Below are 23458 nucleotides of genomic sequence, written 5' to 3'. Positions count from 1 at the left end.
CACAAGTGGCCGAAACGTCGTGATTTTTTGTTTTATTTTTTACCTTCGTGACTTTACCGAATAGAACCAAAGAGTATGGAACCTACCTATGCTCACACTTTTTAAATGTGTGTGTATATCTGTGTAGGGAGCGGTAGTTTAGCGGTTAGCGCTTGTTACGAACCCGGCGGCCCGAGTTCGATTCCCACTCACGGCCAACACCAGTGACGATTATCTGAACTGGTCCTGAGCCTCCTCTAGGTCGACTCGGCCTCAAATTTGTACCCGGTGCGGTATGTAAACATTTCCACTGGGGAGAGAAAGGTGGCCGGGCGTGGTGCTGGCCACCCACTTCCCTCGTGTGCCGTCCCGGCCTTCATTGGTGCTCGCTAACGTCACTTGCCCCAACAGTCTGTTCAGGCTATACGGGGAAGTTTTGTCTTTTTAGGGAGTGGTAGTGTAGCGGTTAGCGCGTTGCGCGACGAACCCGGTGACCCGAGTTCGACAAGGAACACCAGTAACAGTGAACTGAACTGGCCCTGGGCCTCCCCTAGGTGTTGTGTGTAAAGATTCCCACTTTGTGAGATCAAGGTGTGGTGCTGGCCAATCCCCTTTATTGGTGCTCGCTCACAGCACTTGCCCCAAAAGTCTGTTGAGGCAATATGGGGGATCTTTGTCATTGTATTTTAAAAAAATATTTAAATTTACAATTGTGCCCTTGGGCGTCATGTCACAAGATGAAGACATTTTCATTCTAAGGCACCGCAGTTTTTAAATGACAGAGGGAGTTGGTGTCACAGTTGTTTACAATCAATTAATTTTAGTTAATTAGCAGTTCTCTATTTTTACCACAGCCTGTTTTAATTAAATATATCTATTTTCGAAAAAAATAAATGTCAGTCGTCACAATATACTGCACACAAGTCCGTCGTCTGTTGGTGTGAGCAGGCTGTAGTGTCGTGCTTAAATTATGTGGTGCGTTAGCTTTCAATAAACGTAACAACATGTGACACTGTGAACTGGGCACGTATCATGCGCTGGCTTAATGTGCTGTGGTCTATGTCGGTTTCTCCTCCGTGTGTTCCCAACGTCACTAGCACGGAGCTTCTGCACCGGATGGCGGCGCGGCTCAACTTACTGCCGCCTCTGTCGGATGGAGAGAGCAGCTCCTACAGAAAGGAGTTCCTCGTTGAGATGATGGTGCGTGCGTGCATGCGTCTGCCTGCGTGCGTATCCTCTAGTGGAGAGCGGTGGTGCGGTGGTTGGCGCACTGCGCTACGAACCCGGCTCCCCGAGTTCGATTCCCGCTCACGGCCTACACCGGTGACGATTATCTGAACCTGTCATGGGCCTTCGCTAGGTCGACTTGGCCTCAAATGAGTAGCTGGTGCAGTGTTTAGTGAACATTGCTGCTGGGGAGACAAAGGCGGTCTGGTGTTGTGCCTGCCACCCACCCTCTCGTGTGTCATGCCGCCCTCAATTTAGATGCTCGCTAACAGCTCTTGCCCCAAACAAAGTCTGTTGAGGTTATACGGGGGAACCTTTGTCCTTGTAGGATGTTAGAGGGACTTCTCTAGAGCTCCCTCTTGTGGAGGCACTTCCACCAGCAGTGGCGTGAGCAAGCAATTGCAGAGCTGCAACCTTAACTATATGGTGAACACAGTACTAATGTAAACTGCATATCCTTACGTTGCACCCATGGGAAGAAAACAAGCATACTTCACATGGTAGCTAAAACTAAACTACTAAACTGTTTGTTTCTTACCAGGTAAGGCCAACTAATCTCTGTAGATCTTTTTCAGAAGCCACCTAACAATCGCAGTGGTGTGCTCCTGTCCCGTCTCGGCTGTGTTGGAGTCCGCGACATGTCTCCCCCATGTGTCGCTCGTGTGCCCAGGTCTCGCGTCACGAACGCCGTATCTCACAGATCCAGGCGCTCAACGAGATGCCCCTCTACCCCACGGAGAAGATAATCTGGAACGAGAACATCGTGCCCACCGAGTACTTCTCGGGCGACGGTAGTGGCCGCTTTATCCTCCTCTTCCTCCCAGTGTCCACGTTCACGGAAGCGCTTGTCCAGAGCCAGCTTTTGTGATTGTTCGCTCATGAACTTCTCCCATTGGCCAGAAAACGTGTTTGAATCGTACGGTTACAAATAATCTATGCCTCGAGTTTCCTGGCTAGCTGCTGGCTGGGCTCCTTTCTCCACCCCAACAATAACTCCATTGTTAGTGGCCGCTGGGCAGTTGCCACCGAAAACCAGCCGGGTAACTGGCTGCATGGGATTGTAAAAAAATAAACGTTGGGTTGAATTAAAATGGCAGAACAAGTTTGGAAGCCGTTTAATAATAGTGACACTGAAGAGGTGGGAGTAACGAATACAGAAGAATGACACGACTCATCTAAAATCGTGTTAACTTTTCAATTTGTGCTCCCAGTAATGTCATACTTTTAGGATCATTTTCTTTAAATCCTAGAGTTTATATAATAACTCAATACATGTTATTTTGGCGTTTTAGTTACAAAAAAAGCAGATTACTCTTCGTGCTAAGAGCACAGGAGGAATTTGAAATGAATGTGAACATGACAGCTGTCTCTTATTTTTCGTTGAGAGTGACTGGTTCTCTACTCGTTCGTATAAACAAAACTTTATATTTGTATATTGAACTTTAAAAGCACCATACGTAGCCAAACGTGCTCATCAGAATGCATTAGCAGCAGTAGCTTACACGGACAAATAAAAGTAAACTCATACCATCATCCGTAACACTGTGTTGTAACATACCGTACGTTTAAAATTCCAACCTTTTGGCTAATGGCCTCTATTCAGAGCAGAGAGAGACAGCATGCCGATTGGCTGACCCTGCCGTTAGAGGTTGTACTTTGCACATGTGGTGCCTTGGAAACGCCATGAAATTTGAGAAAAGTCTGCATTAAACTTATAAACATTGTTTCAACATTGCAAGTTCTTCTAATTTCCTCGTGTGTGTGTTTAAGGCACTGCACTAGACTACCTTGTCAAAATATAAGTCGCGTCTACTGTGACGAAGGGCTTTTGCCCCCACTGCCGCATGAAAGCCTGCTTTATATTTCCCTTTCATAACACGGGGTTAATGTTGATGATGGTGGTGAGTATTTTATTTGTTTGTATATTGAACTTCTTTCGCACCGTAAGTAACCAGCCGTGGCTAATTGGAGGTGCAGGGGGAAGGACAAGAAAATGCGTGGACAACCTTGCTTGTAAGCGTGGACAGACCTTGCCCCTGGCCTGTGCTCTTGACAGCAGTTGGTGCCCGTTTTGTTTTGCAGGTTGCCTGGCGCTGCCCAAGCTGAACCTGCAGTTCCTGACGCTGCACGATTACCTCCTGCGGAACTTCAACCTCTTCCGGCTCGAGTCGACGTACGAGATCCGGCAGGACGTGGAGGATGCCGTCAGCCGCATGAAGCCCTGGTGAGCGTCAGCGCCCGCTATCTTTATCGATGGCCCGCGGTGCCGTCCCGGACTGCGATTGGGACACCGGACTGTGGAATAAAAATGAGGGCCAAACTGTGGTTAAATAAGAGGATGTGAAGTAATGAATCGCAATCGGTGATCAGTCGTCAACAGCCACCTTCTCGCATGCTCCCCCATGTACAATTGGTCTGTATGTTCGCGTTTATCGACGTGTACGTACTTGTCCGTCCGTGTGGGTGGGCTGGTGCGTGCAGGCGTGTGGAGGATGGCAGCACGATATTTGGCGGCTGGGCGCGCATGGCTCAGACCATCGGGGCCTTCTCCGTGGTGGAGGTGGCCAAGCCACACATCGGCGAGAACCACCCATCGCGCGTGCGAGCCGACATCACGCTGCATCTTAACATGCGGCAGCACATCAAGGCCGAGTGGGAGGGTGCGATCGCACGCGCGCGCGCGCACACACACGCTCGCGCACCCACCCACACATGCTTGTACATGCTCGCATGCACGCACACCAATACCCACCGTTCGCCACTAAGTGGCGGTGACGTCGCCATGGCGCTTGTGCCAGGCCACGTGTACTTAGAGGCCACGTGAAGTATCGAAAGCTCGCTGACAGGAGGTCACGGGAGAGACCCATGTGCCATGGGTTGGCTGACGCACACACACACATACACATGCTCGCACACAAAGACAAACCCCCCCCCCCCCCCCCCAATAGCCTTAACAGAATTTAGGGCAAGTGCTGTTAATGAGCACCTATGGTGGCCGGCATGGCACACGAGGGGATTGATGGCCAGCACCACGGCCTGTCGCCTTTGTCTCCCTCGTGGCAATGTTTATACACCGCACCAGCCATTCATTTGAATTTACCTAGGGGAAGCCCAGGTTCAGATAATAGTCACTGGTGTCGGCCGTAGTATAGTGGGAATGGAACTCGGGTCGCCGGGTTTGTAGCGGACCACGCTAGCCGCTACACTGCCGCTCCCCACGCATGTACGCCACCGCCATTCGCAGATATTTTGTGATGCTCGTGCCAGGTTTGGGGCGCTTCAAAGCCACGTGATGTACTGAAGCCTCACTGGCAGGAGGTCACGGGACAAGAGCCCAGGTGTTATGGGTTAAATGACCGAGTTGACTGCCAAGATGACTGACAGTTGTCATAGAGACAGTTTTGAGTTGATTTAATAAAGGTAAAATACTCTATACACATCATGATTATCATTAGTCAATGATCTATTTAGTGCCGGGTGAAGGCTTCCCGAAACCATTGCCATCAAACACGTTCTCGTGATGTAGTAATCCATGCAGCCCTTACGCACGAGTCGATCATTCCTCGCTCCACATTCTATCCAAATCTCAAAGTTGCTCATCCTGCTCTGCCTTACACGCCGTGGTCACTGCTGTGAAGTCAATTGGCTTTCGCCCTTTCCCCCCTGCGCTGCATGACCTCACAACACGAACGATAACTTGGACCGTGCGAGAGGCACTGTTGTGATGGCGACACGAGGGGGCGATGTTTCACGCGGCGTGCGCCAACGTTCCCCCCCCCCCCCACCTCCCGCTGCCCGTAGGCCTGCGCAAGCACGACGTGTGCTTCCTGGTGACGGTGCGCGGCACGCAGCCCTGGGGCACGCGCTACACCCCGGCGCGGCCCTTCCTGGAGCAGCTGGACCTGGCGTGCGTGCGCGGCTGCGAGGTGCAGGGCCTGCTGGATGACAAGGGTCGCGTCATTGAGGACGGTGCGTTTGCCGGCACCCGCTGCTTGCCACGTCCTCCCCCCTGCTCCCTCCCGGTCCACCCTTCCCCACCAACCCCATCCTCGATCCTTGCCAGGCTTGTTTGGCAAGATGGGCGCCGCGGTGGCGATTCTGATAATCGTCACTTGTGTTTACCGTGAGCGGGAATCAAACTCAGGTCGCCGGGTTCGTAGTGCAGCACGCTAATCGCGACACTACCGCTCCCACACGCACAACCACACACAGGTCCCGAGCCTCGGCCACAACTCAAGGGAGACACGCGCACGATCCGCGTGTGGCTCGACCCCAACCAGTACCAGCAGGACGTGGCGGCCGTGATCCAGCACCACGCCGACGACGTCTACGAGAACTTCAACCTCCTGCTCCGCCGCAAGCCCAAGGAGAACAACTTCAAGGTGACGTGAACACTGCCCCCCCCCCACCCTACCACCACCTCGCTGGTGGCGCCAAGTTGGCACCACTGAGTGCTCCACGGTTGATTCTTGGTGCCCGCGATCCAGAACGTCAGGGTTGATGGATCGTGAAGGGAATTGGGGGGGGGGGGGGGGCACTGTTATGCGGTCCGGCAGGAGCGGAGTTTTTGCCGCTTGTGCGGAGGTTTGCAGTTCGAATCCGGCACGCCGCCATGGTTATCACTGCGAGTGTATTCGCCGTAAAATACCACGCGGCCCACAATGGACCTGCTCCCCTTACCATCCGAACACCCCGCCCACTTATATACTCGCCATCTCTGTTTTTATCTTATGTTTACACCGATGACACAATTTGTTTGAATGTATGTTTTCGTGTTTGTGTCTTTCTCCGGTTGGGTGCCCTTGGAGTGTGCTTTGCATTTGAATGTTAAATAAAATATTGCTTTGGCTAAAAAATATAGAGATATATAAAACTGCACGCCGTCTGCTTCACAGCTGACGTTCAGGATTCCCCGACGTCATCTGAAACGAGAAGGCCATTGTGTGCTGATGTCGCGGTCCAAATGTGACCAAATTAAAAAAAAATTACTCAATTGGGATAGCAACGTCGTCCCTACTGTGAAACGACCGCACGGCAAAAACGTAGCTCCTTCGCGATAGTCTTGCGCTATAACAGTGCCGCACTTATAACACACAAAGTGCTTGTCACAAATGAGCCACAGTGCCTTGCTGATCTCGTCAAGGAGCATAAACCGTCACGCAAACTCCGGTCATCCTGGCAGCGGCTCTTGGCTAGCCATCAAACGAATACGATCACTGCATCGCGCACTTTCACATGCGCTTCTGCGGCCATCTGGAACGTTCTTCCGATGTGCGGAAGCCACGAGAGCCATGCACTTGTAAATCCTATAGATTGAAATCTCATTTCCTTCAAACTGCTTTTTGTGTTTAGTTTCTTGTCCCCCCCCCGCACCTCCGATTAGCATGCTTGGCTACGTACGGAAAGGAGTTCAACATACATACACAAACGGCAATTGTACTCTTCTTTGGTTCTTTCGGTAAAGTCACGTAGAATGAGAATAAAATAATACATTTATATTTTATTCTCATTCTACGTGACTTTACCGAAAGAACCAAAGAAGATGAATCATTGCAGTCACGAAAGCTTTAAACGGCAATTGTACTGTTATTATCGGTTGCCATCCATTGAGGCGTATACGTGTTTGGCACTTCCCAGGCCGTGCTGGAGACGATCCGTGACCTCATGAACACGGAGTGCGTAGTGCCCGACTGGCTGCACGACATCATCCTGGGCTACGGCGACCCGGGCAGCGCCCACTACTCGAAGATGCCCAACCAGATCCGCACGCTCAACTTCAACGACACCTTCCTCAGCATGGAACACCTGAAGGCCGGCTTCCCCAGCCACGCCGTGCGTGTCGTCGGCGACCACCCGCCACCGCACAAACCGCCCTTCAGGTGGGTGCGCCGTGCCGCTCAAAAGAGACGCAACGCGGTTGGGCCACTCGGTCGTGTTGGGGGGAGGGGGGGGAGATCATCTTGGCCACGTTTGGCAACTCCGAGCAGGCACCGCTGAGCGTTACTGTGTTTATAATTGTCCACTCATTTATACCAAATTGTATAATCGAGTCAACTGTGTAGTACGTATAAACAAGAAAAAGTGCCCAATAGCGAGTTCGGAGCGGGATTTCTGTGAGACTGAGGACAAAGCAGGCAGCCAAGGGTGGCGTGGCAAAGTCTTCGCAGACCGTTTCGAATGCCGCAACATTCTACGCGTGCCTCTCCGGTGGCGGTGGTCTGGCACTACGTAGCGCGCTCGTGAACGCTCTAGTCCGGCGGGTCGCAAATAGGGAATTAGTAGACATCTAGTAACTTGCGAAACTCGCGAATCCAGAACTCGCGTATAGCGAGGGTTTACTGTAATAATAAACATAAATTCTAACGCGCGTATATATCTCACGAATTGGGACACGTGGTTCGATCGAAAACTTAAAGGTCCGAACCTAGAGCTCAAAGTCCCTCGTACGTCGGCCTGGACAGTTGAGAGCATGGACAGGTGAGAGCATGGACAGTTGAGAGCATGGACAGGTGAGAGCATGGACAGTTGAGAGCATGGACAGGTGAGAGCATGGACAGGTGATGGCATGGATAGGTGATGGCATGGACAGGTGAGAGTCTGGACAGGTGAGAGCATGAACAGGTGAAAGCATGGACAGGTGAGAGGATGGACAGGTGAGAGCATGGACAGGTGAGAGGATGGACAGGTGAGAGTCTGGACAGGTGAGAGCATGGACAGTTGAGAGCATGGACAGGTGAGAGCATGGACAGGTGAGAGGATGGACAGGTGAGAGTCTGGACAGGTGAGAGTATGGACAGGTGAGTGTCTGGACAGGTGAGAGCATGGACAGGTGAGAGTCTGGACAGGTGAGAGCATGGACAGGTGAGAGCATGGACATGTGAGAGCATGGACAGGTGATGGCATGGACAGGTGAGAGCATGGACAGGTTGAGAGTATCCTTGGTTATCCTTGGTCAAACAAGCATTGGAGCCTTGATTATCTCTTGGATGGGCCCTGAACCGGTAGTGAACATTTCCACATTCTCACGCCATAGGCCAGCACAGCCTTGCATTTTACAGCCAGTGACGTCTGCTGGACCTTCATCTCTGCGTTAACACCTCCGTCGATGGTGCTGTCCGCACACAGGATCACCTTCCCGCAGAAGAAGGATGGCAATAAGAGGAGGGCGGGCAACGCGGGAGAAACCGCCTCCGGTGGAGAGGACAGCCTCACGCTGCTTGTGGAGCCCTACGTGCCGCCAAACCCGGGGCCGTACCCATACAACCAGCCCAAGCGGTCAGTCTTCTGCACGCTTCTTTGTCGCACTTTCCCCTTGTGTGAAGCAGGTTCGTGGCCGTACGTGATTCTGATGTTGTCGAGGTCGCTGGAATGTATGGCGATGTGTGCCTGTGTTTATGTTGAACTTCTTTCGTGCTGCATGTAACGGCCGTGCTAATCGGAGGTGTGGTGTGTGGTGGAAAGACAACAAACTAAATCCAAAAATCAGTTCTAAAGAAATTATTTTCAACATAGATTTAAAAGTGCATAGCTCCAGTGGTTTCCTAATATCGGAAGGAAGAGCGTTCCAGACGGCCACAAAAGTGCATCTGAAAGTGCGCGATGCAGTCTTTGTTCGATGGCTTTCCAAAAACCACTGCGAGGATGACTGGAGTTCGCGTGATGGATGACATTTGTGCTGTTGCCTTTGCGTGTTGCCTGTAGGAACACGATTCAGTTCACCCCGACGCAAATTGAGGCCATCCGTGCAGGCATGCAGCCTGGGCTCACCATGGTAAGGCCCCTTATCTGGCTCCACTACTTTCATCACCATTCATTGTCATCGTTGTGTGTTAATGGCAGGCGGTGCGGTAGCGTAGTTGTTAGCGCACTTCCCTAAGAACCCAGCAACCCGAGTTTCAGGTGGTGATTTATTTGAACTGGTTTTGAGCCATCCCCTAGCTAGTTGCAGCCTCAGATGAATACAGGGGGTCTTCTATATTCGTCACCCCGATATACGTTGTTTCGCACTCATGTCGCTGACTTTTTAAGGAACACGACGTAAATTTTCCCCACACTCAACGTCGTCGCAGCATTTTCGACTGGTCAGCTGAAAATTGTCGAAAACATTGTGCGTGGGCGCTTAGCGGCTCGCAGCGCTGCGCTACGAACCTGGCAACCCGTCTTCGATTGCCGCTCACAGCCAACACCAGTGGCGATTATCGTTTTCGATTATCGGTTTGGACTCGGCGCAGCTGAATTTTGGGGGGGGGGCGGGGGGGTATAGAGGTACTCTACAACTCGTGCATCCGCCGCTATCTCTTCTCAGTCCCATCGTGTCCTTTCACGTGCATGCCGAGTGCTCATTGTAATTGGCGTGGACTTTATTGCAAATAATTGTCGCAACCTTTCAACACAACTCATCCACTCAAGGTAAGATCGTAAAAATGATAAAAAAATGATGAAATGCTGTTTGAGATTCTGTGTTTTTTTCCACTCAAAATGGCTTTCTGTTTGAGTCATTGAATAAAAAAAGTCACAAATGTTTATACTACAAAGAAAAACTTTTAAAGTGCACAGGACTGGTTCTAAATACTCATAAAAATGTATTCTTGGGTCTTTCGGTAGAGTCACGTAGATAGGTTCAAAGAAAATAACAAAAAATCTGAAATTGGACTGTTACTCTGATGTCACCTAAATGCAAAGATAACCTGATTTCCAAGTTAAACCTCCTTTCCAAGAAGAAGCCAGATCCACACATCAAAAAGTTAGACGTTGACAAGATTGTTATCAATCAGAGTAACAGTCCAATTTCAGATGTTTGTTATTTTCTTTGAAGTTGAGACAAAGGAGGCCTGGCATAGTGCTGGCCACCCACCCCCTTGTTTGTCGTTCCGGCCTTCATAGGTGCTCGCTTAACAGCACTTGCTCCGGCACTCTGTTAAGGCTATACGGGGGATCTTTGTTACGGCAACAACAGTGCTCGGTAAATGGCGCGATGCCCCTTCCGTGCAGGTGGTGGGGCCCCCGGGTACAGGCAAGACGGATGTGGCTGTGCAAATCATCTCAAACCTCTACCACAACTTTCCCGAGCAGCGAACGCTCATCGTTACGCACTCCAATCAGGTGAGGAACGTCGGGACGGCAGCGCTGCTGGGAACTGCCCCGCATGCCCTGCCCTCTGTGTTTAGTTTGCTGTCCTTCCCCCGCACCTCCGATTAGCACTGTTGGCTATGTATGATGCGAAAGAAGTTCAACAAATGTACACACATAACGCTTGCCCTATGTGTCTCCGCTAATGTGTTCTGTAGTTGTCACTTGTGAACTTGGTTGCCTCTGCAACTGTCAAATAGTAACGGTTAATCGTGATGAGACTGTTTGGCAGTCTTGGAGGGCAGGCTTCGACTACAGCGGCCGCGGGATCTGGCAGAAGGAAATCGCGGCGATGTGCGGTTTGCGCCGGCAGCGTTGGTTGGCTGTGATGGGACCTTGACCGTCACTTGGCCTTGACCTTCCTCTCTTGTTGACCCGTAGGCCCTGAACCAACTCTTCGAGAAGATCATGCAGCTTGACATTGACGAGAGGCACCTCCTGCGTATGGGGCACGGCGAGGAGGAGCTGGAGACTGAGAAGGACTTCAGCAGGTGATGCCACTGTCCCGTCACCTGCCTCCTGGTGCCACCTGCCATGGCAAAACCACAGGCTGTCTTCCGGGGCCGCACTAGGGAAACAAAGGCAGCCGGGCGTGGTGATGACCACCCACCCCCTCTTGTGCCGTGCCGGCCTTCATAGGTGTTTGCTAGCAGCACTTGCTCCAACAGTCTGTTGAGGCTGTCTTTGTGTATGTAACCCATAACACCTGGCCTGTCACATGACTTCCTGCAAGCGATCCTTCGACACTTCACGCGGCCTCAGCGCGCATATATCCTTGCACAAGCACTGTGGTGATGTCACACTGTTGTTACGTTGTTGCCGTTATGTATATTTACATGTGTACATGTATGTTTGTGTGCGCACGTGTTTTCTGCATGCAGGTACGGCCGTGTGAACTACATACTGGCGCGGAGGCTGGAGCTGCTGCACGAGGTCGGGCGCCTGCAGGAGAGTCTGGGCGTCCCAGGAGACGTCTCCTACACGTGCGAGACTGCCGGACACTTCTTCCTCTACCAGGTACGCGCTTCGTCCTCGCTAGTGTTCATCGGCAAGCCGCGTCCGGCTACGGACCGCTTCACACACCCGTAATGTGCGTGCGTGTGTGTGTGTGCGGGGAGCGGTGGTCTCGCGGTTAGCGTGCTGTGCTACGAACCCGGCGACCCGAGTTCGATTCCCGCTTGTGGCCAACACCGGTGACGATTACCTAAACCTGTCCTAGGCCTCCCCTAGGTCGACTCAGCTTCAATTGAGTGCCCAGTGCGATGTGTAAAAACATCGCCACTAGGGAGACACACGCGGCCGGGCATGGTGTTGGCCACCCACCCCCTCGTGTTCCGTGCCAGCCTTCGGAGATGCTCTCTAACAGCACCTGCCCCAACAATCCGTTCAAGCTATACGGGGGACTTTTGTCTTTGGTTTTGGCTGCGTGTGCATGCATTGAGATCTCACTTGCTTTCTTACGTGCACGCATGCATGCATGCCTGCCGGCTGGCCTGCATACGTGCGTGTGTGTATGTGTGTGCATGTACGTGTGTGCGTGTTCAGGTGATGTCGCGCTGGGAGGAGTTTCAGAGCAAGGTGCGCCCGGCCAGCGGTGGCGGTGGCGACAAAGGTGGCATGGCCGAAGCGGCCGCCGCCATCGCCGCCCACTTCCCGTTCGATCGCTACTTCGCCAACGCCCCCCAGCCGCTCTTCCACGGCCGCTCGTACAAGGAGGACCTGGAAATCGCCGAGGGATGCTTCCGCCACCTGCGCAAGATTTTCACGCAGCTGGAGGTGAGAGCTTCCCCCCGTCAAGCGCTGTTGTTCGCTAGTCTGCTCTGGCTTCCGTCTTTTTTATCTCTTTCCGATTTAAGAACACAGCAACAGACTCTTTCGTGCCGCTTCAGTTACCTGAAATGCCCGTCCGTCGTGCGTCATATGCGTGCTGATTAGTTTGTAGCGCGGTGGGATATTCCCACCGTTGATCGTGAATATTCAATTAGTTTCCGTAGGACGAACTCGCGCCCCAGGTCCTATCAGTTGTGGGTCACTTGGTCAACCGTAGCAGGTACTAGAATTCACAGCGGGTAGTAACCACAGCCCTCTCGCAATTGGCCTCAACCATAGTGAGAGCTCGACTGGATGTGGTGTACTGGGTTGGGGGAAACGTTTTCCGGAATCAGCAAACGCGATCTGCACCTGTCCAAGCTTGACCTCAGAGCGGCGTCGATAACGATGCCGTGCTTTTGTACGCAGGAGTTCCGGGCGTTTGAGCTGCTGCGCAGCGGCCTCGACCGCTCCAAGTACCTCCTGGTGAAGGAGGCAAAGGTCATCGCCATGACCTGCACGCACGCCGCCCTCAAGCGCCACGACCTCGTGCAGCTCGGCTTCAAGGTGCCAACGACGCTGCCTTGACAACGCCGCTTGTTCACCCTTTGCCCCCCCCCCCCCACCCCCGCCATGCGCACCCCGTTTTTAAACGACGACACGAATTTAGCTTCTACGAAAGATGAACAAATATCAGCAGTCACATCAGAAGGCACATACATGCAAGGTTAACATCAGCATGTCAAAGGGATGCGTGGGACGTGCCCTCTGGGTAGGCTTTTCTCCTTGGAACATTGAGGAGGCGCTACACCATCTTCGCGCGCACATTGTAAGGACACATTGTAAGGTCGCACTCATTGCACACAAAGTGCTCGGCACAAATGAATCACAATACCTTGCTGATCTCGTCAAGGAACAATAAACCATCACACAAACTCCGGTCGTCGTCGCAGAGGCTTTTGGCTAGCCATCAAACGAAGACGGTCAGATGCATTTTTGCGGCCGTCTGGAACGCTCTTCCTTCCGATATTAGGAAGCCACTGGGGAGCTACGCACTTTTCAATAATCCAGATTTAAGAACTCATTTCTTTAGAACTGCTGTGTATGGCGCGAAAGAAGTTCGACATACATAGTTTAGGTGTACCAGGTTATTTTTCTAACCCAGGTGTGGGATGGGAACTGGGGGTGGAGGGAAGGAGAAAAAGGGGAGTAGAGGGGGGGGCATTACGAAGGTAATAAGCCATAAAGTAAAAAAAAGAGGTACATAAGGCCCACATTTGCTCATCATCCCTCTAGGATCGACCATCTTGCAAGGTACGCTGAGAAAAGAGTAAGTCCTAGAGAAACTATCCATCACCTGTTTTGTTGTTTCAAATAATTTCTACAACTTAATGTGACCCATATCCTGAGGGTGGTGTGCAGAAAATGGTTAGAATATTTACTTTTAGAGAGGCAGTCAGTCAAGGCCTTCAGCCTAGATTTGATGGCTGGTGGGAAGGGAAATTCAGGCAATGATGAGGGCAACAAGAGGAGAAAAACCGACTTCCCACTGAGTGATGGTTGACTGGCAGGTTCGACAAAAATCCTTGGCCGCGAAAGCCCAGAGTGTGTGGAAGTCGGGGAGGGGAGTGAGATGAGAGGTAAGCAGGGTGTGGTGTCCGTGAAGGATCTTGAAGACGAGGAGCTATGATCTCGAAGTTGATAAAGTGATAAGCACACCGCTGTATTTATGTACGATGAACTTCTTTCGCACCCTACGTAGCCAACTGTGCTAATCGGAGGCGCACTGCTCTTATCAACCCGGCGGCCCGAGTTTGATTCCTGGTCATGGCTAATATCAGTGGCGAGCGGTATCTGAACCGGTCTTCCGCCTTCCATTCACCAACCCTTCATGAACCAATGTGATCCAGTATGGTTGTAAAACTCCCGTGACCATCACAGCTTGGGGTGGGGGGGTTGCCTTCATCCAGAAGTGCATTGCCGAAGAGCTGGAACGTTACTTTCATCTCATTTGTGGTGACACTCAGTCCTGTGGCTGGGAACGACGATTGTGAGGTCAAGCCGATTTCAAATGCCAAACTAGTCGTAGATTTTTACACGGCTTTGACAATGAAACGCAATAGGATGTGGTTCTGTTGAGCCAAAAACTGTGGCATTATTTACCGTGGATTTATCATGTCCCTGGGTCTTTTTTTACAGTATGACAACATCCTCATGGAAGAGGCGGCACAGATCTTGGAAATTGAGACATTCATCCCCCTGCTCCTGCAGGTAAGGAGCCGGTGCTCGTAGGAGGCAGTACAGTAAGTAGGACGCGAGCGTGGCGGATGTTTTTGAATGTTCGAGCGCATGGGATTTTTCCATTTACTGTGGTTTCTTCCTGCACGTGCAAATTTAAAAACGTAATTCCAGAGGAGAATTGGACAGACACCTCAAAGCAGGTTCATCCTGATAATGATTTTTAAGACTCGGTAAATGTATGTGTGTGTGTATATATATTAATGTAATTTACTCAAGCCCTGATTAGCCCGGATTGATGATGGATGAGTCAATCCACGGCCAGTGCTCTCACCCCAGCACCGCCTGGCTGGAGTCCAGAGTAGGACCAGGTATTATAACACAGAGCGCTTCACGAAGAATGTAAGTTTCTGCTTTAGGAGAATCCTGCTGGAGTCTTTGGCCAGTGCTGCTACGGTACTCAAATATGTTTTTTTTGAATTTTTTTGCGTTTGGGAGACAAACCAGAGTTCGCAGAAAGAAAAAAAAAAACTTGCACAATACTAAACGCGAACACAAACACTGAATGCACGGTACGCCACACGCTTGTAGCATCTTGTAACACAGCCACGTGTGGTATGGCATCACACTCTGACAGGGCTTTATTTCTCACCGAGTGTTTTCTTGGTCACTGGTAAATTGAAGTAGGCGACTGACCAGTGGCCACAGCCGTAGCCAAGAGGTACACCGGACCTGGTGTCGGGCGCAGAAATGTTTTCCCCGAGTCGTCGATCGGGACGTGGCGAGCCGAAACGAAGCGATGGGTCGAACCACGGCACAGGACACGACGCGATGCACCCAGGCGGACGGACGCCGGGTCCCCCGTTTGCGCATCGCCCACCCGCACGGGAGAAGGAGAAGTGACGCGCGACTACTCGTGCCCACAGAACCCTCAGGACGGATTCAGCCGCCTCAAGCGCTGGATCATGATCGGTGACCACCACCAGCTGCCGCCCGTCATCAAAAACATGGCCTTCCAGAAGTACTCGAACATGGAGCAGTCGCTCTTCACGCGCTTCGTGCGCCTCGGCGTGCCCACCGTGGACCTGGACGCCCAGGGCAGAGCGCGCTCCAGGTGAGATGCGCCCAGCGGCTACGCAACGAGAGGCGAAAGAGAGAGATTAGGCATCTGATGCGTATTTTAAGATTGAGTTGACCTAAGGGGCGGGCGGTCCAGGACGGGTTTTGATGTCACTCGCCGCTCATTTTAAGTTGTGGTACAGAAATCGACAAACCCGGGTCGCCGGCTCACTGGCGCAGAGGGGTAACCACGACCCCATCGCTTCCCGCAGACACGGGCATGGTGATGCACAGTGGTGCATGTGTGCACAGAGACAAAGATCCCCCGTGTAGCCTGCACAGACTTTTGGAGTAAGTGCCGTTAGCTAGCACCAATAATTGGCGACACAGGTGCACGAGAGGGTGGTGTGGCCAGAACCTCACTCAACCGCCTTTGTCTCCCCAGTGTTCATTTTTAAACACCGCACCAAATACTCATTTCAGGCTGTGTTGACCTCGGGAAGCACCAGGACCGTTTCAGATATTTGTCGCTGATGGCAATCAGCTCGTGCGCACTCTTGTGGCCGGGTTCCTAGCGCAGTGCACAAACCACGAAGCCACCGCTCCTCTGTCTTTGTATTTGCGCACGTGCACAAACAAAGACAAAGATCCCCATACAACCTTAACAGACTGTTGGGGCAAGTGCTGTTAGCGAGCACCTATTAAGGCTGGCACGGCACACGAGGGGGTGGGTGGCCAGCACCAAGTACTCATTTGAGGCTGAGTCGACCTATGGTAGGCATAGGACTGATTCAGAAAATCATAACTGGTGTTGGCTGTGAGCAGGAATCAAACTCGGGTCGCCGGGTTTGTAGCGCAGAGCGCTAACCGCTGCACTACCGATCCCCAACTGACACACTCGTCCACACACCCACCCACTCACTCATCAGCCCACTTCTTCTCTAGCCCGTGTTACTCGCACGCAGATACGTCGCTGATGCGTAACGTCCTGTGTGCGTGCATTCACAGCCTGTGCAACCTGTACAACTGGCGCTACAAGCGGCTGGGAAATCTGCCTCACGTGCAGCTGCTGCCCGAGTTCCGTTTCGCCAACGCGGGCCTCTGCTACGACTTCCAGCTCGTCAACGTCGAGGACTTCAACGGCGTGGGCGAGTCCGAGCCCAACCCGTACTTCTACCAGGTGGGCGCTGTGCGGGGGGAAGACCGCGGTTACACCGCACTGGCCGCTGTCCCCTCACCGCCGCCGTAGAGCTATGTCGAAGCTGGTTTAACACGTAGTAGTAGTAGTAGGCTTTCGCGAGCAGTGGTAATCCATAATAGAGACTTTTTTTGTGTTCAATCGCGAAAATATAAAATGTGTCGTTGATTCCGCCGCAAGCCGACGCGGCCAATTAGTAAGGTTTGTCACGTAAACGAAACGTGCCAATTAGTTACTACTTCAGCACACCGGTGTGTGTTGGAGAGTAAACCCACAACGTTTGCAATTCGAGTGCGACGTTTCGCCGATAATTACAACAACCAGCCTCATCAGGCGACAGACAAAATTGATGTGGAGAATTCCTCCTGTGGAAGCTATCGCCGTGCACACCCACGGAGCTCTGTTGAAGTCAAATCCACCGCCATGGAGCGCGATTGAAATGACATTAATTTCCACTGAGCACTGGTGGTGCCACCTGCCGGCCATGTCAGTCTTTTAACCCATTACGTCTGGGCTTGTGTCGGAACCTCACAGCGAGCCTCTGGTATCTTCTCACTGTATCAAACGCGCCTATCGCTGGCACAAGCTTTGTGCGGACGTCACCGTCACTAGGTGGCGAACATCGGTTTGCCAGGGCCGCCGTTGTCTTTGCCGTTGTTGTGCTTAAGCGTGCGCGTGCTCGTGCTCACCGCACAGAACCTGGCGGAGGCAGAGTACGCGGTGGCGCTCTTCATGTACATGCGCCTGCTCGGGTACCCGGCCGACAGGATCAGCATCCTCACAACGTACAATGGGCAGAAGCACCTGATCCGTGACGTCGTCAACCAGCGCTGTGGAGAGAACCCACTCTTCGGCTGCCCCAGCAAGGTGCCGGAACAGCCCCCCCCACCACCACCCCCGCCCCCGCCCCTTCTGGGGTCCCACCAGGGGGGGCCCCCCGTCCCTCCGCACCGCCGCCCCTCTCTCCCGCTACCGAGCGCCCGTGCCCTCCTCTGTCGACATTTCAAACCATCGATGGCAATTGGCGGTGCGGTTGCCGCACAGTGAGTTTTCGTTTAAAGATAAATTGTTAAGATTTAAAATAGTTGCGTTCATCCCATCGCGTGTCTAAAAATCTTATTATTTACCATTTGTACCGACTATAAAGTAAATGATATACCATTGTGGTTTAAGGGAACTAGACTGACAATACATATATTTATTTATTTTGAAATGCACCAGTGCATCTCAAGACTCTTTCTCATCATGGACTGTGTGTTACTTATAGGCGTGCTTTTTGAGATGCTGTCTGTAACCATGTCCCTGTTGTACATTTGCGCGCTGCAGGTGACGACCGTGGACAGATTCCAGGGTCAGCAGAACGACTACATCATTCTTTCTTTGGTCAGGACCAAAGCAGTGGGTCACCTGAGGTGAGATTCTCATAACCGCATCCTTGCACCTTATCGTTAAACCCAGCACTTTGCCAGCCCAGGCATCTCATGTGTTATCAAAACTAAACTGAACTATTTTTTTTTATTTTACCAGGTCAGGCCCACTGAGCTATGAAGCTCTTTTTCAGAAGCCACATGGCCACAAATGCTAGCTCAATGAAGTGGCTTATCGTGTGGAAATTTATAACAGCCAAATACTATAAACGCATGTTTTCTAAATGTGGAGGGAAAAACCGGAGGACCTGCAGAACACTCCACGTGACCACGGGGAGAACATGCAAACTCCAAAGACACAGGCGTCAGGTCGGGATTGAACCCACGACCTGTTTACCAGGCAGGGTAGTTAATATCTTGCCAATGTGCATGTGAGAATGCAGTCTCTCCATTGAACGTGTAACGGGAAGCGTTGAACGCAGGCGGCTTCGTGTTGTCTTGCGTGTAAGGATGTGAGCAGAGCACTCTCGACGCTCAAATAGCACCCTGTGCCGATGGGGGGCAAAGGGGACCCTGCACTTAGCCGAATAGACACGGGAGATGTGGGGTGCAGTGGTCATCGTGAGAGACAGACACAGAAAGAGACTTAGAGAAGGGCACATAGCCATGGAGAGAGAGAGAGAGACAGAGAGATGCAGAAATAGAAAGATAGAAATACAGAAACATGGAGTTGTGCAGATGACGAGATGCAGGGACAGCCAGGGAGTGATAAGGAGAGAAACACACAGAGAAACATTGTGCACGTGCCACTTATGCACAAAGACTGCCTTAACATGGGCCGACTTCATTTGCGTTCACGCAACACTGCATAACACGTCTCGATTTGCCGGCATCTCCCACCGCACAGCAGTGCCGAGTAATCCAATCGGTCGTCCGCCACCCTGTTTATAAGCAGCGGACATTTACTGAGCGTTGACGTGAACGGTGTGCGCCGTGCCACCTCACGGCTGCAGGGATGTGCGCCGTCTGGTGGTGGCGATGTCGCGTGCCCGCCTCGGCCTCTACGTCTTCGCCCGGGCGTCGCTCTTCCGCAACTGCTTCGAGCTGACGCCGGCCTTCGACCAGCTCACGGCACGGCCGCTCCAGCTGCACCTGTACCCGGACGAGAGCTGCCCGACTCAGCGGCCGGTATGCACGCGCCCCGCCGCTGTATGTCACCGTTGTTATTGTGAGCGAGCTTTTGGCCGTGCGTGCTCAGTTTGCTTCTCCGAGATAAATATTTCTGCAAGCATTTTTTTTTGTTTTTAATTGTCGTTAAAGAACCCAAAATAACAAATGGGAATTTCAAAAGAAGGGAAAAACAAAAGATCACGCCTTACATGCCAGGGCGTAACGCACCCTCGAAATTATGAAACGAACGAGGGTGTCCGGGTCATTGCCCTACCACGGTAGAGGTAACGATCGGGAACAGTGAATATAAGGGGGTGGGGGGGGGGGGAGAATGAGAATAGGAGAAAGGGGAGAGGGGGAAGAATTACGTAACCGAACAGAACCCAAAATAAACTAACAAAGTTTGTCTTGTTTTCTCCCAGTAACAACGGTTACCATGTGATAAGGGGGGGAGGGTGCTTCTACCGCGATTTTAACCACGCGCTGATTTCAATGGGGCGATCGTCGTGCGCGCTCACCGCCGCGCCGTGCGCATTGCAGAACGGCGAGGCGGCACGCTGTCCGCCGCTCATAGTCAAGGACATGCCGGAGATGGCCACCTTCGTGTACAACATGTACTTCCGGGTCCTGCAGCACTACCAGCAATACTACCAGGTGATGCCTCCTCCCGTAGCAGCGCTGCACCTCCACCAGGGTCCCGCTTCTTTGTCACCGTCCTCCGCCTTCATGGCGCTCCTTCATCCTGCTCCGTATTTTCACCATTCATTAATTTCCGGGGTTGGACAAAGTGGTGGTTTAGGTTCCAGAGCTTGGGCAATTGTTGGCGCTGGGTCGGGGCTGCCTTTCGGCTCCTCCTCTGGTTTCCCCCATGTGTCTGAATCTAAAACGAAAAGGGGTGCGCGTTATACGTTTCTGTATTGGTATTTATCGTGCGTCGCACGTGCGCTCGTGATCCAGCATCGTAATTCTCGTTTATTGTCAGAATTGTCAATCGCGGCCCGTCACGCCGCTTCCGGCCGACTTGCGTGACTCGGGTGCCCACGTGACCGCAAACACGCCGTCCATCGGCAATTAATTTAAAACATTCTAAAAATAGACGACACATTGTACGACTTCACCCATTCTAGTGGTTAACATTATCTGTTTTTTTTTTATCCTGGCCGCCCCCTCACCTTTGTATTTAGTTTGTTGTCCTTCCCCCGCACCTCCAATTCGCATGGTTGGCTACATACGGTGCAAAAGAAGTTCAACATACGTACATACATGCCCCATGTCGAGGTTTTACTCCACTTGCGCTAATCTTACCTACTTCCTGAATCCTCTCATCACACCTCATTGTCTTCGTCTTGGTTCTTGGTTTTCATTCCTTGTCTTCGTGCTTCTCCATCACGCTGCATAAGACTTCCCCGTCACGTTTTATCGGGAGCTGTACGGTTTTTCTCGCAGGCTTTTGCACGTTTTCCCAGCGCACGTGCCTTCTCCACGCTTTACCGCCCTACCGAATGCTTCTGCATTACGATTCATCACAGTGTCTTTGTGCCTCCTCACCACGCAACATCAAGAATAATCATCTATATTTATATAGCGCTTACTGATGCTCACCTCTGTGAGCGCTTTAACGCTTCAGCGCTTCCTCGCATGTTATCCCTTAATCGGTATTCAACGTGCGTCTTCAGCAGTCTTTTCCCACTTCATCACACTACACCACCGTGTTTCAACATGGCGTTTCATTCGTCACAGTACTTTCGCGCCACGTTACTTCATCCAGCATTTACCCCACGCTTCTTCATCACACTTCGTCGCACGGTTTACACGTCCGTCACTTTCCTTCATCGTGCTTCTTCACTCGAGGAATTCACATTCAAATGAATGAATGAATGAACGATGTTCTGTTGTTCCAGCCTCTCGCTCAGCCACCCAGGTCCAGGGTCCAAGCCCAGCCTCCTGTACAGCAAGCGAAGGAAGACACCGCCAAGGATGGATCGGACGGGGAAGCCACGGGAACCACCGATGCCATGGAAACTGACTCCGCAGCAGCTTTAACCACGGAAACGCCCAGCGCTGTTTCCGGGGATGTAGAACCCATGGATACGAGTGAGGCGGCTGCCACGGATAGTAAAGAGGATGGTGACGGTGATGGTGATAAGGAGGAGAAGCATAAGAAGATGCCGGAACATCCGGGGAGGGACAGCGACAGCGATGGCAGCGAGGACGAGGCGGATGAAACCGCAGTTGCCAAAGAGGCGGTTGTGAAGGCAAAAGGTGCTGATGGAGCCGTTACTAAAGACGCGGTTGCCGAGGTAACGGATGGCAAGGAAATAGTGAAGAAGGCAGAGAAGGCAATTTCTACTGAGACAACACTTTTCAAGGAAGCGGTTGCTGAGTCAGCAGCCGCCAAAGAAGCCGTTGCTGAGACAACTGCTTCCAAGGAATCTGTTACCGAGGCAGCAGCTGTCAAGGAATGTATCGCCGAGACGGTTGCTAAGGAAGCCGTAGCTGAGACAACAGACGCCAAGGAAGATGTCGCCGCGACAAAGGTTGCCAAGCGAGATGTCACTGAGACAACAGTTGTCAAGGAATCCGTTGCCGAGGATGCAATTGCCATGGCAGTCGTTGCTAAAGAAGCTGTTGCCGGGGAAGCCATCGTCACGGATACAGAGACCATGGATACGGCGGAGGGGCTGGTGGAGAGGCGGGGGGACCAAGAGGGCGAATCTGTGGAGGCACAAGAGGGGACAGGGCAGCAGGAGAGCTAAGTGTGGGTGGGAGAAGGATGAGAAGGGAAACGAGCAGGAGGGGTTGAACTTCTTTCACACCGTACGGAGCCAACCACGCGAATCAGAGGTGCGGGGGAAGGACAACAAACTAAACACAAAAAGAAGTTCTAAAGAAATTCGTTTTCAAACTAGATTTAAAAGTGCACAGTTCCCATTACCTTCCTAATATCGGAAGGAAGAGCACTCCACAGACGGCTGCGGAACGCTTCTGAAAGCATGCGATGCAGTGACCGTCTTTGTCCGATGGCCAGCCAAAAGCCGTTGCGAGTGAGCGGAGTTTGCGTGATGGTTTATGCTCCTTGACGAGATGAGCAAGGTAGTGAGTGCATCTGTCGCCTTCCAAAGAGTCATTTGACATTTCAGACAACACTTGCTCATTTGTGCTGCGCTCCATGCTCAAATGGGCAATGTTTGTCTGCTTTGGTGGCCCTGGACTCGAAATTCCATGTTCCCATGGTATAGAAGGATAGTCTCCTCATAAGTGAAATACTCTTTACTTCCCTCAAAGTGGCACTCATTTATTAAACTTGGAGAGATGATGGGCTGGATCGATTGGAGACCTCCTGCAAGGTGTTATCACAGCTCTTAATCATGGTGCCAACCAGGTCAAAGGGTAATCCAGGGAGTATGAGGCAGGGTCGGTGGCTTGAAGAGTGACGAATGTGTACGGTGTGTGAAACGCTGGCCAGCTGGGGAGTGAGGTTTTTGCTCAAAGATATTCATCGACAAGAAATAAAACAATATATAAGCTTTACAAAGGCAATGTTTTCGGCAAATGGACATTTTCATTGCACACCTTCATTGTGTCATGAAGAAGCCCCATTTGCCCAGCACATCACCTGCTTATATATTTTTTCTTTTCACGACTATTGGTGTTATTGGCGGATGCGGTGAGTTTTTTTGTAATCGTTCTTGTGCAGCACTGCCAACGCAGCATCACCAAATCACCTGCAAGAAGTTGCGGCAAGCTTTCTGATGGGTTGAGGCATACGGCGGGATCTGACCGCTGTCGCCTCGTGCGCGCGTGTGGGTTTTCTCTGCGCACAGAAAGAACCGAACGATCATTTTAAAATCTGCAAAGTAAGGATTCTCTTGTAAAAGTGAGGATTCTCTGGATAAATGGACCCTGCTGTTTGTTATGAACTAAAACCGGTAAAATACAATATCTTTGTTCAGTTTTTCATTTGTAATTCCGTTTAACGTGAACAGATCAGGCCTCATAACAGCTGAATTGAGACGTTCATGTAACATTTGTGGTACAGGATTGCACACCTTTCTTCATTGTAAAGTACAACAAAAATGATAGTGCACGAACAGCTGCACTTGAGTAGAAGGTTTGTTAAGCAGGCATATAGGGTGCACATTTACCATGAGCCCACTCATTTTGATGCTGCTCAATGTTGTACCCTGTTAATAATTCGGCTTGTCATGAAAGTCAAATGAGTTGTCGTTATCTTCACGTGCTTAACTTTTGTAGTAAATGATTTTTACATTGTAAGAACAAA

The 23458-nt window shown here is 51.6% G+C and overlaps 1 protein-coding gene across 2 annotated transcripts in view; it reads left to right on the top strand.

Annotated features, from left to right (window-relative positions):
* Positions 1-23458, top strand: part of AQR (aquarius intron-binding spliceosomal factor) — a 37685-nt gene extending 14227 nt beyond the window's left edge. For both annotated transcript variants that reach the window (XM_032965210.2, XM_032965209.2), the window contains exons 15-36: positions 1077-1179; positions 1877-1997; positions 3289-3430; positions 3688-3866; positions 5008-5175; positions 5419-5588; positions 6844-7085; positions 8332-8481; positions 8908-8977; positions 10198-10308; positions 10717-10826; positions 11217-11352; positions 11881-12111; positions 12574-12711; positions 14344-14415; positions 15309-15496; positions 16450-16621; positions 17336-17506; positions 17966-18051; positions 19020-19194; positions 19717-19830; positions 21078-23458. In XM_032965210.2, the coding sequence (XP_032821101.2) occupies positions 1077-1179; positions 1877-1997; positions 3289-3430; positions 3688-3866; positions 5008-5175; positions 5419-5588; positions 6844-7085; positions 8332-8481; positions 8908-8977; positions 10198-10308; positions 10717-10826; positions 11217-11352; positions 11881-12111; positions 12574-12711; positions 14344-14415; positions 15309-15496; positions 16450-16621; positions 17336-17506; positions 17966-18051; positions 19020-19194; positions 19717-19830; positions 21078-21932 (3904 nt within the window). In that variant the 3' untranslated portion in view covers positions 21933-23458. The remainder of the gene's footprint in view (positions 1-1076; positions 1180-1876; positions 1998-3288; positions 3431-3687; positions 3867-5007; positions 5176-5418; positions 5589-6843; positions 7086-8331; positions 8482-8907; positions 8978-10197; positions 10309-10716; positions 10827-11216; positions 11353-11880; positions 12112-12573; positions 12712-14343; positions 14416-15308; positions 15497-16449; positions 16622-17335; positions 17507-17965; positions 18052-19019; positions 19195-19716; positions 19831-21077) is intronic.

This window comes from Petromyzon marinus, chromosome 33 (genome assembly GCF_048934315.1).
Source record: "Petromyzon marinus isolate PM22_M1 ecotype Great Lakes invasive population chromosome 33, UKy_Petmar_22M1.pri1.0, whole genome shotgun sequence".
Classification (NCBI taxonomy): Eukaryota; Metazoa; Chordata; class Hyperoartia; order Petromyzontiformes; family Petromyzontidae; genus Petromyzon; species Petromyzon marinus.
This window is presented reverse-complemented; position numbering and strand designations above follow the sequence as displayed.